We start from the raw sequence: 14,844 nt of genomic DNA on the forward strand, positions 1-14,844 counted from the left end.
TTGCAACCATTTTTACGCATTCAGATGAAAAATTAGGAGCATGTTAGGAATTCTCTGTAAGCAGGATTATAGCCATCCTTGATAGGATCTTGGAAGCTGCCTTAAGGCCAGTAATAAAAAACAAAAAAAAACCCAGTGTGAATCAACCTCCAACTAGATAAAAACACTCAGGTTGGCTTTGTCCGGAAAAGTAATTTAAACTGCCCGTTCGTTGAGGCAGACTTGTAATTTAGGGGAGAATGAGGGGAATCCTTGGCCTGCGGCCGGGCTACGCCGGTGGAACGCCCCCTTCCGGTCTTTGTGCCTTCGCGCACGCGCTATGGCGCCAACTCCGCCTCCTGGAGGCGCTGGGCCCCTTGCAAGGCGGGGCCCGGGGCGGTCGTGTGGGTGTGACGTCACTGCGCTCGACACTCGGTGTTGCCGGGCGGCGATGGCGGCTCTTCTGGAGTCCTCCGGGGAGGACCAACTGCGGAACTTTGTGCGAGTTTTGGAGAAGCGAGATGGCACGGTGTTACGACTACAGCAGTACGGCTCCGGCGGCGTGGGTTGCGTTGTTTGGGACGCTGCCATCGTCCTTTCTAAATACCTGGAAACGCCTGGGTTTTCCGGCAATGGGGCCCACGCGCTGAGCCGGCGGTCGGTGCTGGAGCTGGGCTCTGGCACCGGAGCCGTGGGGCTCATGGCTGCTACCCTCGGGTAAGAGCTTGGCGGGAGGGGACGCCGCTTTTCAGGAAACGCCGGTTACTGGCATCCTATCCTTGTGCCTACACCTCAGTCAACGTTATTTTATAGGGCAGATGTCATAGTCACCGACCTAGAGGAATTGCAAGACTTGCTGAAGATGAATATTAATATGAACAAGCATCTTGTCACTGGTTCTGTTCAAGCCAAGGTACTGAAATGGTTTGTATGGCCTTTCAGCTTGTTTTAAGATAACTTTGTAGTTTGCTTTAAATTGTGTTACACTAAAAGCATGGTTAATACGAAGGGGACTTTCTGGGTCTTGTTTGTAAAACAGGTAAAACAGGAATATTTTAAATTAGTGAAACAACAGTTTAAAATATTGGTTGACATTTTTAAGGGGGGAAGAAATAGAAGACTTTCCTTCTCCTCCAGACTACATCCTGATGGCCGACTGCATATACTATGAAGAGGTGAGTATTTAATACTGAAGGCTATTCCTTTCAAAGATTTAAACCGTATTTGGTGGATTCTAAAGCACGCACTTCTTCTCATTTTAACATCTCTGAATGCAGGATATTTGTTCCATAGTTGATGACACAGTAAAGAGAAAATAAAGGTCACCAGGAACTACATATATATACACTCATGATTAACATAGAGGCTCATGAAGCATATTGAGAAAAGTGTTATGTGCATTTTGCGAGAGGTGTCTGTAAAATTTTTAAAGGATTTTGCCATTTGGATCTCCTGTAAAAGACTAAGGTTTCTTCTTTTTTTTTTTTTTAGTTATTCCTAGTGAATGTGTTAATCATGACATTAATAATTAAGTTGCATCGTAAAGAATTCATTGTTCTGTGGCAAGATTTATTATATTTATATAATGATTTTTTTAGAATATCAGTTTGTGTAATGAACACTGAACCAACTTATGTTCTAGTTAGGGTTGGACTTGCTTTTGTAGGTAAATTGTTGATTGTTTAAATCCCAAGTTAAATTAGATTACATTAAACTTTAAGAGTGCAGTCAATTCCATTTGTTTACCCATGGGGACTCCAAAATGCAGTCACTTGAATCCTTTCTCTGGAAACCGAAATTAATATGATGGTTGATTAGTTAAGAAGACTTTACTAAACATCAGTTACAGAGCTGTAACTACGTTTACTTGTTTGGATTGATTCAAAGATGGATGAATTGTAGGGAAGTTATAATTACCCCCTCCACCTCCCCTACTCCCTTTTATAGTAAACGTATAAATTTTTAAAAGTCATAAAAATCATATTCCTTTTTGAACAGTCTTTGGAGCCACTGTTGAAAACCCTAAAAGATCTCAGTGGATCTGAGACTTGTATTATATGTTGTTATGAACAACGAACAATGGGAAAAAATCCAGAAATCGAGAAAAAATATTTTGAGGTGAGTACTCTACTAGATCTGTATTTGTAGTGATTACCCTTCAGAGAGGCTATATGTGACTTTGTGTTAAAGTGTATTGTAATTTTGAGTAGGGAAAACATTCTGCTTGTATGAACCCAAGGAGAGGATCCTTCATAGCACACCATTCTAATAACCGCCAGCCTCCCTCCCTACCGCCTTTTTCATCTTTTCTGATTATTTATTTTTCTTTTCTAATTTGTCGATCTGTAAAACAATGTAAAGTAATAATGTGACACTCTTCTCTTTCCTGAGGTTTTCAGCGTTTCTTTATTAAACATGTTGCTGGCTTTTAGGAACATGTTAATGATGTGTGTATTATTTTTGGAGATTACATCATAGAAACATGACATGTGGTATCTTTTTATTTTAGTGTTTTCCACTGTATTTTTATGATAGCTTTGACCAGTGGATCCTACCTATTTCGAGGTTTTTCTTTTCTTTTGAAAGAAGTAAAGACCCACAGGAATTTGCGGAAGTAGTACATAGAATCCCATTTATCTTTCACCCATCTTCCTCCAGTGGTCACCCAAGCCCTCTTTATGGGCAAAAATCCACCACATTACAAGTGACTCCTCATAAGGGTACATCTGTATAGCCCTGCAGTTTTATCCTCTGAAAGGGTTACTTTGGGTAAAGTGACTCTTCATGACTCTGCCTCAGATATATGATGAAATGGTTTTTTAATTTTATGTTTTTCTTAAATATGAAGAACGTTAATGAACTTTTGAAATAATGTATAATTGAAAATTTTATTTTATTAATCAATTTCAGTTGAGTTAAAACATGTAAAATGCACACGTATCAAGTGCCTAGCTGAGTTTTTCATGTGCCCCTCCCCAGTCAGTACTCCAAAGGTAACCACCATTCTGATTTCTGTCACCACAGCATAGTTCATATTATTAACTGTAAAGTATATCTTTTTTAAATTTATAGCTTCTTCAACTAGACTTTGACTTTGAGAAAATTCCTTTGGAAAAACATGATGAAGAATATCGAAGTGAAGATATTCACATTTTATACATCAGAAAGAAAAAATCGGTAAATACGTATTTGGCTTTTCATCCTCTGAAGCGATTTCATTAGCTGGACACTGTCTCTGAGCTCGTGTGTGATGTAGATGTTAATTTTCATGTGGGGAAACAGCTTTGATGATTCACTGGACTCGGGCACTAACTCTCAGTGTTAAGATTGCCTAACCTACCTGGCCTCAGGTTTTTCCTCTAAAATAAGGCAGGCCTCTTTTGTAAAGGTCTTTTCTAGCTGTAAATTATATAGCTTTATAACTGGGCATTACCTCAGACAAGGAACTTAACTATTTATAAATTTCTGTTATCTGTTAGAGGTTTTAAAATGCCAGTTCTGTCCTTCGTGAACTCTCTCCAACCATTCATATGTTTTTTAATGGTCCAAGTAAACTACAAAAAGGCAGATCTGTCCAATAAAGAAAAATGCATTCAGTTAAGTAGAATTTATATATGTTCCCCTTTTTGGTTGCTTCCTTTACCTGTTACACTAATTACATTTTATGCACATTGCCTCTCCGATGCCTAGAATTTGAACCTGTAGAAAGGAAGAATTGTATCTCATCCATTTTTGTACTCCAGCACCTTCTATATATGTGACTGGTATAAGGCAGGGGCAAGATCAGTTTTATGAATTGAGAGTGCTAAATTTACTTAGTTCCATTTGTTTCTATTATCTTTCGTTTGAATTTCGATGAAGTTTTCTGATTATGTGAATTCTAGCCAAAAGCAAATAATGTGTAATTTTTGGAGTCAGGACTAGGTGTTGAGACTATAAGGAAAGAAGAGCAGTAAGATTAGTCATTCAGATCAGTTATTATGTGGCATGGCGCTAGAGACAAAAAGATAAATTTAAAATGTTTTATACCTTAAGGGATCCAGTTTTAGCTGAAGCTGTTGTATAATTTTAAAAGTAGATTTTTTTTTAAGGCATAAAGATTTTGTGTTTCCTAAATATGAAGGCTTTTTGTTTCTTCAGAGAATCATTTGTTTCTTTAACTTGATATAACTTACATACTATAAAGTTTACCCTTTCAGAGTTTACACTTCAGCGATTTTTAGTATATTCACAGAATTGGACAACCATCACCACTTTTTAAACATTTTCATCACCCCAAAAAGAAACCTCATACCTGTTAGCAGTTACTTCTTTTTCCTGCCTCCCCCAGCCCCTGACAACCACCAATCTGTATCTCTGTGGATTTGCCTATTCTGAACATTTCATACAGATGGAATCACACATTATGTGGCTTCCTGTGTCTGGCTTCTTTCATTCTGCAGTGTTTTCAAGGTGCATCCGTGTTTTATAGTTGAATAATATTTCTTTGCATAGATATTACCACATCTTATCCATCCATTCATCAGTTGATGGGCATTTCTGTTGTTGCCACTTTTTGGCTCTAAGGAATAATGCTTCTGTGAATATTCATGTAAGAATTTTTGTGTAGCACATGTTTCAAATCTCTCCAGTGTATGTATACCCAGAGTAGAATTGCTAGGTCATACAGAAACTCTACATTTAACTTTTTGAGGACTTCCCAAACTGTTCCAAAGCTACTGTACCATTTTCCTTTCTCACCAGCAATGTCTGCAGGTCGCAGTTTCTCCACATCCTCACTAATAGTTATTGTTGTCTATCTTTTTTATTGTAGTTATCTTAGTAGGTATGAAGTGGGTTTTATTTCCCTAATGACTAATGATGTTGAGTGTCTTTTTTTTACTGACCTTTTGTACATCTTTATAGAAATCCTTTGCCTATTTTAAAATTGAGTTGACTTTTCACTGTTGGGTTGTAAACATTCTTTATATATCCTGGATACTAGACCCTTACCAGATATATGACTTCCAAATACTTTCTCCCATTCTGTGGGTTGTCCTTTCATTTTCTTGATAGTATGTCCTTTGAAGCACAGAGGTTTTCAATTTTGATGATGTCCAATGTATCTGTTTTTTCTTTGGTTGCTTGTACTTTGGGCATCAGCAAAGACCATCTCTAAATATTATGCATGGCTGTTCATTTGAATTACATTAGCCATTACTAGGAATATCATCTAGTATTAAGTACCCGGTAAATACTTAATTTATGATAAGAAATCAGTGTTTCAAGGTTTCCATTTTTTTCTTATAGAAATTTCCGTCATGAAATCTAGTCATCTTACCCAAGCCTCTAACAACGTGGGTAAGCTGACATTGTGAATGGAGCATGTGAATACAGCATGGGAAGATTGTGTTCACAGATTTTTCCAGCATGTCCTTAGGGATCCGATATATAGACAACCACCACGGGCTGCCTGCAGTACGAAAAATGATTGACTGACTGCCTACCTGCCAATGGGCCTGAAATCCAACTTAGTTTACTTTTAGCTCGGCATCAAGTTCTGCTTAAAAGAAACATGTTTCAGTCACTCCTCAAATAAAAATAGGTACTGAGGTTAGCCTAAAGTCTGCCAAAAATAGTGAAGTAGCATGGTTGACTTGGCGTATTTTCAGGAAACTAGAGATAAGTTGATCTGGTTTCTAAAGAGAGATATCAGTTACTATTTAATAATGTTTAAATTCAAATCAATAAATTTTAGTTTGTCTTCAAGATAAATTTAAAAGAAGGTTTTTATTTTAACGTATTTATGCAGTGGTTTTTATCGTTAAGTATCTTCCACTTCATTGCTTTTAAGATAACTTTAATACTTGTGTTCTTTTACTTTAAGAAAAAAAATGAAAATACTGTTTTGTGGCCAAGTTCTATGCTTTTCCTTCACCATACTGACTACAGTATAATTTACTATGTGAGTTAGATAGTAGATTATACCATAGTCAGTTGATAACGATGAAAGTAAGATATAGGGAGATTGGGAGGGAGGAAAAGGTATCTTTACAAAATTGTTTATTTGAGAATGGAGTGAAAATAAAAAGTCCAGCTTCAGGCTCTTGCATTTATGTGGCTCTTGCACTTTTCCTCATGTATAGCTTCCAGGAAAATGCGGCTGAAGTCACTGGTGTTAACTTGTTTATATGAAACAGAGAAAAGTATTTAAATGACTACAAATGTAGTTCTGTATACATTTGTCAAATGATTTTGATTCTATGTGGTCTCTGTTTTATGTTCTCATGAGAATCATCTGTTCACAGACTGATCTATCAGGACTTCAGTCGCATGGTTCCAAAGTGTAATGGTAACCAGATGGAATTCTGGTACTTACAAGCATTGGTGCTAGGTGGCACAATTTTTATGTTAAAATAAACATTGTTTATGAGATCCTGTGACTTTGAGAATGTTTCAGCAATAGCTTTTGAGAAAATGAACATTTAAAGACGGTGACTGGTTTCCAGAAAGAGCAAAAGCAGCCCTAGAGAAATTAAAGACTGACATCAAGAGAACAGTTTTTTCCTTCAGGCTTGCTTCAATCTTTAATGTTTGTTCTGCTAGTTTTTTTTTTTTTTTTCAAACTGCTCTTAGCATTTCATTAAGCAGCTTACTAAGCAGTTAGTGTAACCTAAGTATATGATACTTTTTTAGTTACAAATAATACCAGGTACTACTAGTGAAGTCTTAGAACAAACGACACTTTCTGGCTTATTTCATAACATTATAGAACCTGGTAGAAATTAGTTTAACATTGACCAGCAATAGTAGTCCATCCAGATTCCTCAGATACCTTTCACCTTCCTCCCGTTTTCACTGTACTTCTAAAAAGAGTCACTGTGGGTCTTGCCTGAAGTGCCCTTGACAGTCCTGTAATGAAAGCCCAGCTCCTTTACCTCAGACAGGTGACCATACACCAAAACTTCCTGGAGGGGTTGGGCTGAAGTCAGCCTCTTTGCAACTTAGCCAGAATCACACCCTTGCTTGTGTGTGCTTCCTCTTCTTTCATGTCCTAGTCCCACTCCCTTACTTATCACCTCCTTAATAAGTCACTTGCATACATTCATTGTCATCTGTTTCTGGGGAACTGACCTAATGGTACTGACTACAGAATTAAGTAATTTGTAACAGAAAGTCAAGTGAGTTTTATTATCTTATTCTGGAATAAGGCCAAAGCAGAGGTTAAAAGGTGCTAATCCCCACATTCTAGTATCAGAGAACCACGGTGATTAGGACCAGTAAGCACTGCAGGGCTTACTGAGGGGTGCCAGATCAGATAACACGTGCTATCACTAACCACCATCCCACAGACACCTGGGGAGGCCTGGGAGAGGTCTTCTTTTGGAGAAGTGCAGTGTTGGGGAAAGGGATTTAGTCCTTTGAGCTCTCATGAGGGAGGGAACAGAGTGCATCTGTACTCAGAGACCACAGGAGGGAGACCTGAGGGAATAATTCAAGACCCAGGATGCCTCCAAGAAGGGGAGACCAACACCTTTTCCACCTGGTTTGGTTTGTCTTTACACAGCAGATGAACACATCTGTTTAATCCCAGAGCATGGGAATGGAATTGGAGAGGCACTGTGGGGCCTGTCAGGCAGAGAGGCATTAGAGATGGATCGTGCTGGCCTGAGGACTACTGCAGCAACATGGGGAGGTTAAAAGGCAGGCGGTGCAGCAGATGAGTGAGGTGTGATGCCACTGTCTGGGGGTCAGCCAGAATATAGGCAACTTTGAAATCTCAGTGGACTGCCAGGGCCAGGAGGAACTGCTCAGGAGTGGGCCTCTGGTCTTCCAGGCGAGTGGGGGTTGCCGCTGTGAACAATGAAACCCATAAGCCACTTACCACAGTGCAGTGATGGCCTATTAGAAAGCCACCCCCCAGTAAGACAGTGCTTCTCAAACTAGCTGTACATGGAAAACTAAAAGCAAGCAAACCATGTCCAGGTCCCTTCCCAGTCCAGTTAAACCAGAGGCATGGTGTTTTTGGTGAAGGGCTCTGGATGGTTTTAATGTTTAGCCTAAATTGAGAACTACTGCAATAAAGAAACCTCTTCTAGCATCTACCTCCCAAGAAGAGAGCAAAGAAAAGGAAAGAGAAGTATAAAAACCATCTGTGATTAAAGTGGGTCTATACTTTAAAGGGAGGGAAAGAGCTTTGAATCCGATGTGGCATTTTCTATGAAATAGGTTTTAAAATAAACAGGGCTGAGTTTTAGAAACTAAATATCTGAAAATTTAGAGAATCTGGCCGAGAGGGTAAAAGTGATGCTACTCAAGAGTAAGGGGGAATTCAAGAGCTGGGAAAAGAAAATTGTTACAGGTGTAGCCTCCAGTGACTATTATCAATTATAACTTTGAAGTCTTTTAAGTTTACATAGATTTAAATCGTTTTTTCCTTTTTTTTTTAATTAGTCTCTGCTTTACAACAAAGTGAATCAGTCATACATATACATCTGTTCCCACATCCCCTCCCTCCTGCGTCTCCCTCCCTCCCACCCTCCCCATCCCACCCCTCCAGGCGGCCACAAAGCACCAAGCCGATCCCCTCGCGCCACGCGGCCACCCCCCACCATCCATCCACCCCGTGCCAGGTAGTGTATACACGTCCATGCCTCTCCCCCGCCCAGTCACAGCCCCCCCTCCCCATATCCCCAAGCCCACCCCCAGTAGGTCTGTGTCTCTATTCCTGTTTTACCCCTAAGTTCTTCATGACATTTTTTTTTCTTAAATTCCATATATATGTGTTAGCATACGGTATTTGTCTTTCTCTTTCTGACTGACTTCACTCTGTATGACAGACTCTGGGTCTATCCACCTCATTACAAATAGCTCAGTTCCGTTTCTTTTTATGGCTGAGTAATATTCCATTGTATATATGTGCCATATCTTCTTTATCCATTCATCCAATGATGGACACTTGGGTTGTTTCCATCTCCGGGCTATTGTGAATAGAGCTGCAATGAACATTTTGGTACATGTCTCTTTTTGAATTATGGTTTTCTCAGGGTATATGCCTAGTAGTGGGATTGCTGGGTCATATGGTAGTTCTATTTTTAGTTTTTTAAGGAACCTCCATACTGTTCTCCATAGAGGCTGTACCAATTCACATTCCCACCAGCAGTGCAAGAATGTTCCCTTTTCTCCACACCCTCTCCAGCATTTATTGTTTCTAGATTTCTTGATGCTGGCCATTCTGACTGTTGTGAGATGATATCTCATTGTAGTTTTGATTTGCATTTCTCTAATGATTAATGATGTTGAGCATTCTTTCATGTGTTTATTGGCAGTCTGTATATCTTCTTTGGAGAAATGCCTATTTAAGTCTTCTGCCCATTTTTGGATTGGGTTGTTTGTTTTTTTGCTATTGAGCTGCATGAGCTGCTTATAAAGTTTGGAGATTAATCCTTTGTCAGTTGCTTCATTTGCAAATATTATCTCCCATTCTGAGGGTTGTCTTTTGGTCTTGTTTATGGTTTCCTTTGCTGTGCCAAAGCTTTGAAGTTTCATTAGGTCCCATTTGTTAATCTTTGTTTTTATTTCCATTTCTCTAGGAGGTGGGTCCAAAAGGATCTTGCTGTGATTTATGTCATAGAGTGTTCTGTCTATGTTTTCCTCTAAGAGTTTGATAGTTTCTGGCCTTACATTTAGGTCTTTAATCCATTTTGAGCTTATTTTTGTGTATGGTGTTAGGGAATGATCTAATCTCATACTTTTACATGTCCCTGTCCAGTTTTCCCCGCACCACTTATTGAAGAGGCTGTCCTTTCTCCATTGTACATTCCTGCCTCCTTTATCAAAGATAAGTTGACCATATGTGCGTGGGTTTATCTCTGGGCTTTCTATCCTGTTCCATTGATGTATCTTTCTGTTTTTGTGCCAGTACCACACTGTCTTGATTACTGTAGCTTTGTAGTATAGTCTGAAGTCAGGGAGCCTGATTCCTCCAGCTCCGTTTCTTGTTCTCAAGATTGCTTTGGCTATCCGGGGTCTTTTGTTTTTCCAAACAAATTTTGAAATTTTTTGTTCTAGTTCTGTGAAAAATGCCAGTGGTAGTTTGATAGGGATTGCATTGAATCTGTAGATTGCTTTGGGTAGTAGAGTCATTTTCACAATATTGATTCTTCCAATCCAGGAGCATGGTATATCTCGCCATCTACTTGTATCACCTTTAATTTCTTTCATCAGTGTCTTATAATTTTCTCATAGCTTTAAATCTTAACCTTCTACAGTTCATTACCAAGGTTCCACGGATCATATGTTTGGTGAATTTGGGAGTGAAGTTAGGTTATTTAAAATTATTTTAAGAAGTATTAATAATCCAGAATGACTGTTAGTAGGGCTTTTTACACAGCATACCTAGTTTCCTTGTTAAATGATGTCACATACAGTATTAACTCAGACTACAGACATTGTATTCATTTAAAGAAAAGTATGGGTCATAGAAGTATGACTGTTGTTCCTAAGGTTCCCTGTAGATGGCATTGCTTGACTTTGTCTTTAAACAGTTTATAGACAGGAAGTTGTTAAAATAGAATATTTTGAAATGGAATCACACTTGCATTTTAAAGGTGAAGTAAATTAGATTTTAAAGAATAAATGTACCTATCATGAGTTGCTTTCAGATATTATGTGGTTGTCTTAGTTTGTTTGGGCTGCTATAACAAAATACCATAGACTGGGTGGCTTATAAACAACAAATTTATTTAACAAATTTATTTCTCACAGTTCTGGGAGGCTGGGCAGTGCAAGATCAAGTTGCCAACTTCCTCATGGGCAGCTGTATTATTGTAACCTCACAGGACAGAAGGGAGAAGGGACTCCCTGGGGTCTCTTTTATAGGGCACAAATCCCACTTATGAGAGCTTCACCCTCTTGACCTACTCGCCTCCCAAATGCCCCACCTCCAAATACCATCACACTGAGGGACTAGGTTTCAATATATGAATGGGAGAGTGGGGGGAGTGCAAACATTCAGGCCGTAACAATGGTGTAAGTGAAAAGGGATTTTTTTCTTATAAAATTGTATTTGATTTATCTTTTTATTGCATTTTGATATGCCTTTTGAAGTTTTGACTGTCATTCATATAGCTGCATACATTGCAATTCATAAACCATTTCTCTGCTATTGGTATCTTCCATGAGACAGACATTGCAAAGTTCTAAAAATTAAATTCACCTTGAAAGTACCTTTTATATAATGCATGATCTTACATCTGAGGTACTTGAAACTTCTAATTAATTTCAATTAGTTTTTCAAACCAGTATACTTTCTTCACTAGAGTAGTAAGTAGCTTTTACATCAAAAGACTGAAGCTCTGTCTTTGGCTATATCACAGTTCTATAACTGATATTTGACTTTCAGTTTTAATTTTTCCTCAAGGAACATCAGGATTTGAAAGAGTTTTTGATTCACTGACAGTAAACATTTTAAAAGTAGAATATTCAGTTTTCATACCATAGAGACCTTCAGGCTGTATTTGAATTAGAAAAAGTTTGTGGCAACAGAATTTTACTGAAAATTAATCAGGTACTGGAAAGACAAAGTTTTCAGTTTAAATGATTTTGGGTAGGAAAACAAATTCTGAAATCATTTTCACCAATTTGGTTAAAACTGTTAGGTATTTGGGGTCATTTAAGACATTGTCTTAGGTCCTTTTGTGTTGGAGTTCTGGTAAAGATCTAGTGAGTCCATCAACTGTGAGATACATTTTATGTAATTCATTATTAATAACATAGTTTTCAAATAGTAGGTTTTAAAATATGTTAGAGCAAATTATCTCTATGATAATGTTTTTCTCACAAGCTTTCTGAAAACTATCCGAGCACAAGCCTTGAGACCAGATTATCTGGATTTAGATCCCAATTCCGCCATTTACTTAGCTCTGTGACTCTGTGCCTCAGTTTCCTCCTATGTGAGGTGAGGATCATAATAAATTGCCTCATAGTTTGCCATGGGGATTAAATCAGTTTAATACATGGACTATCTGGCACACAGTAAGCCTTCAATAAGTGTTGTGATTATACTAGAGATGGAATTACTTTACATCAGGGGATTGGAAAATGTGATAATGCAAGTCTGTGTCACAGTGTGAAATCTGGGCATCTTTTTTAGAGTATAGAGCCCTTATGAATATCACTGCCTCATCATGGTGGGAATGGCACCTGGGGTGGGAGGAGCCTGAGGACACTGTTGAACAGTACTGTTACTTGAACAAGTAAGCAATTTAGAAAGAAAAAAAAGATATAGTGGAAGGAAAACCTTTGTTCACTGTTCATTTTTATGGTTTTAAAGCAAGTGCCATGAGCATTCAGAGGCCAACAAAAACAGAGGAAATCCTCATTTCCAAATAACGGAGCCTGGGCTTGCTGACTGGAGCTCCAAGATTCCACCATCCTGGACCCTTAGCGAATTTTTCCTTCTGTGGTTCTTATCTGTATTAAACTGAGACCAAATAAGCAGTAGATAAGTGGCACCAGGTCATTTTTCTGAAGTCTGGGACTTGATGTATCTGCATAATTACTTTCAGAGTTTAGATGTGTTCATTCTAAAAGAGCAAGGTGACTATAAAGTACTTGTGTAATAGTTGCCTCCTGGACAAACTGTCTTTTACCGTGTAATCAGCATATATGATGGGTTGCAGGAGCTTAGTTTAACTAATCCCTCAGGCTGACTATGTCTGTACCAACAGATAAGAATTAGAGTCAGAACCGTGAATTGCATCTGCTTCTCCGTCAGAGTAGAATAGCACAAGTGCTTAACTGCATTATATTAAACTTACAAGATCTTTTTGTTTGCAATTGATGGAAAAGATTGTCATGAACACTAGATAGCTGGTCTTAATTTTTAGAAACATCTATTGCTTACCTGTAATACACTAACTTACTTTGGTGAAGGATAAGTTCACACCTTTTAATATTCACAAGGTTAGAAACAATGATATTTCTTCTTTGCAAAACAAAACTAAGGCTTTTGAAAAAGAGCTGTTCTAGATGCAGTCCTTACAGGGTTACATGTTGAGTACTTAGCAGATTTCCTTCATGTCATTAGCTCTAATGAAGTACCGCTGGCAGTCTGTTAAACCCTTGACGGGTCAGTGCTTTTAAAAACTCTTGAGTAATTTTTTTAAAGTTAACTTTTATTCCAAGTTGTTAATCTTCTGAAGTCCAGGCATTTAACAGTCTGAGTTCCAGGTTCATGTGTTGGCTCATTGGTGCTTTGATAAATCATTGCCAGAGTTATGTGTATATAATACACACAATCCCATGTATCTACATTCAGTACCTGACCTTGTTCTTTTAGGAATGTGTCCTGAAAACCTGCTTGTACTGCATGCACAGTACAGTTGCATATTGGGGCGCACCAAAATAAATAGCATGTTTTATCCAAAACTTAAATGGAGAAGCTTGATATTTACATTCCAAGTGAGTGTAAAGAATAATCTCATGGCATGTAATGGACATTGAACATAGGCCTGGTTTCTTGAAACTTAGAAACAGGAAAAGCAAGTTTCACACTCCCATAAATAATAAATGTTTAACCAGAGAATGCCTTTAGGTTTTAGTGACATTTACGAACATAGGTACAATGTACTTTTAAAATAGCTATCATCTTTCTAAATCTTGCCACAAGGATTTAAAAAAAAATTTTGTCGTTCAAAACTCCTTTCACTCTCCAGCATATCTCTGACACCCACATTCAGTCTGTTACTCTCTGTCTGAAATAAGTGCCTGGTTGTTAACCTTAGATTCCAAGGAAGAGAGAACAGTGGAGGCTTAGTGTGGCTGGTAGGAACAAAATTCCAAATTAGCTCTGGAAGACAGCCCCAGATCTGTTCTAAATCCACTCACCTTCCCTTTATGCACCCAAGCTTGAACATTCTGTTTTTCTCCTAAGGAGAAAATGGCTCACTTGGCTACCACCGAATCTAGCTGTATGTCCTTGAGCAAGTTAGTTTCTCTGAATGTTACTGTCCCTCTCTGTAAAGTGAGAATGACATCTACTGGACAGCACTGTGGTGATATTTAAACTAGATAATATATGTGGACCAGGGTAGGGAAGAAGGCATCTCCCCAGCATAAGCCTCAATTATTTGCTCTGAGAGTTCAGACTGATAAGCTCTTGCAAACTAGAGGTGCGATAGAAGTCATCCTAAGTAAACAACACATAGCCTGGGCCAGAAAAAACAAAAGCCTCTATTGTCAGAAAGGTGGGATTCCCAGTATAGCAGCATGCCTGTCATTTACTTTTACTCCCACCTGACTTCTTCACCTTCTCTTTAGACTCTGCCTTCATCACAGGAAGGGAGTAAGAAGTCACAGGGGAGATCTTGGCAATTCTCTTGATTCTAACCGCAAGCAAGCCGATTGTAGCTTCCCACTCTCTGGCCCTCTGACTCTGACCCCTGTCCTAAGCTCTGGCCTCGCCTCTTCAGCTGCCTGCCTGATAGCTTCCTCTGCTCGCCCAACCAGCAGTATTTTTGTCCTGTCTTCCTCCCCTTCCTCTTTTTACTGCCGTTGCCTAAGGCCAGGCCTCATTACCTCTAATTTATGCTGCTGTAATGTCTCCCACTTGCAATACCTCCCCACACACCTGTGCAAACAGTGGTGCTGGAGCACTCTCCTGACTTGGAGTTCCAAACTGTTCAACGTCCTGCTCAAAAACCTCCCCAGAGGCTGCCAGGTGAAGTAGAAACTCCCATGCTGGGTATTTGATACCCTCTTCAGTGTATCTCCTTTTGCTTCCTTCTTGCTCTCTCACCAAAACTGACTTTTCTGGATGTACACAGTGTGATTCATTGCTTCTGTTAAGAAGCATCATCTTTTTGTGTAGTGGATATTTGTAGC

At 38.8% G+C, this 14,844-nt stretch overlaps 1 protein-coding gene across 1 annotated transcript; it reads left to right on the plus strand.

Moving 5' to 3' along the window:
* The first annotated feature begins 40 nt into the window (after nt 1–40).
* Nucleotides 41–6,391, plus strand: VCPKMT (valosin containing protein lysine methyltransferase). Its single transcript, XM_060096058.1, has 7 exons — nt 41–56; nt 234–696; nt 793–903; nt 1,082–1,154; nt 1,978–2,097; nt 3,052–3,156; nt 5,269–6,391. The coding sequence occupies exons 1-7, from the start codon at nt 41–43 to the stop codon at nt 5,281–5,283; spliced, it is 903 nt and encodes a 300-aa protein (XP_059952041.1). The 3' UTR covers nt 5,284–6,391.
* Nucleotides 6,392–14,844: the final 8,453 nt, after the last annotated feature.

Source organism: Mesoplodon densirostris, chromosome 4 (assembly GCF_025265405.1).
Source record: "Mesoplodon densirostris isolate mMesDen1 chromosome 4, mMesDen1 primary haplotype, whole genome shotgun sequence".
Lineage (NCBI taxonomy): Eukaryota > Metazoa > Chordata > Mammalia > Artiodactyla > Ziphiidae > Mesoplodon > Mesoplodon densirostris.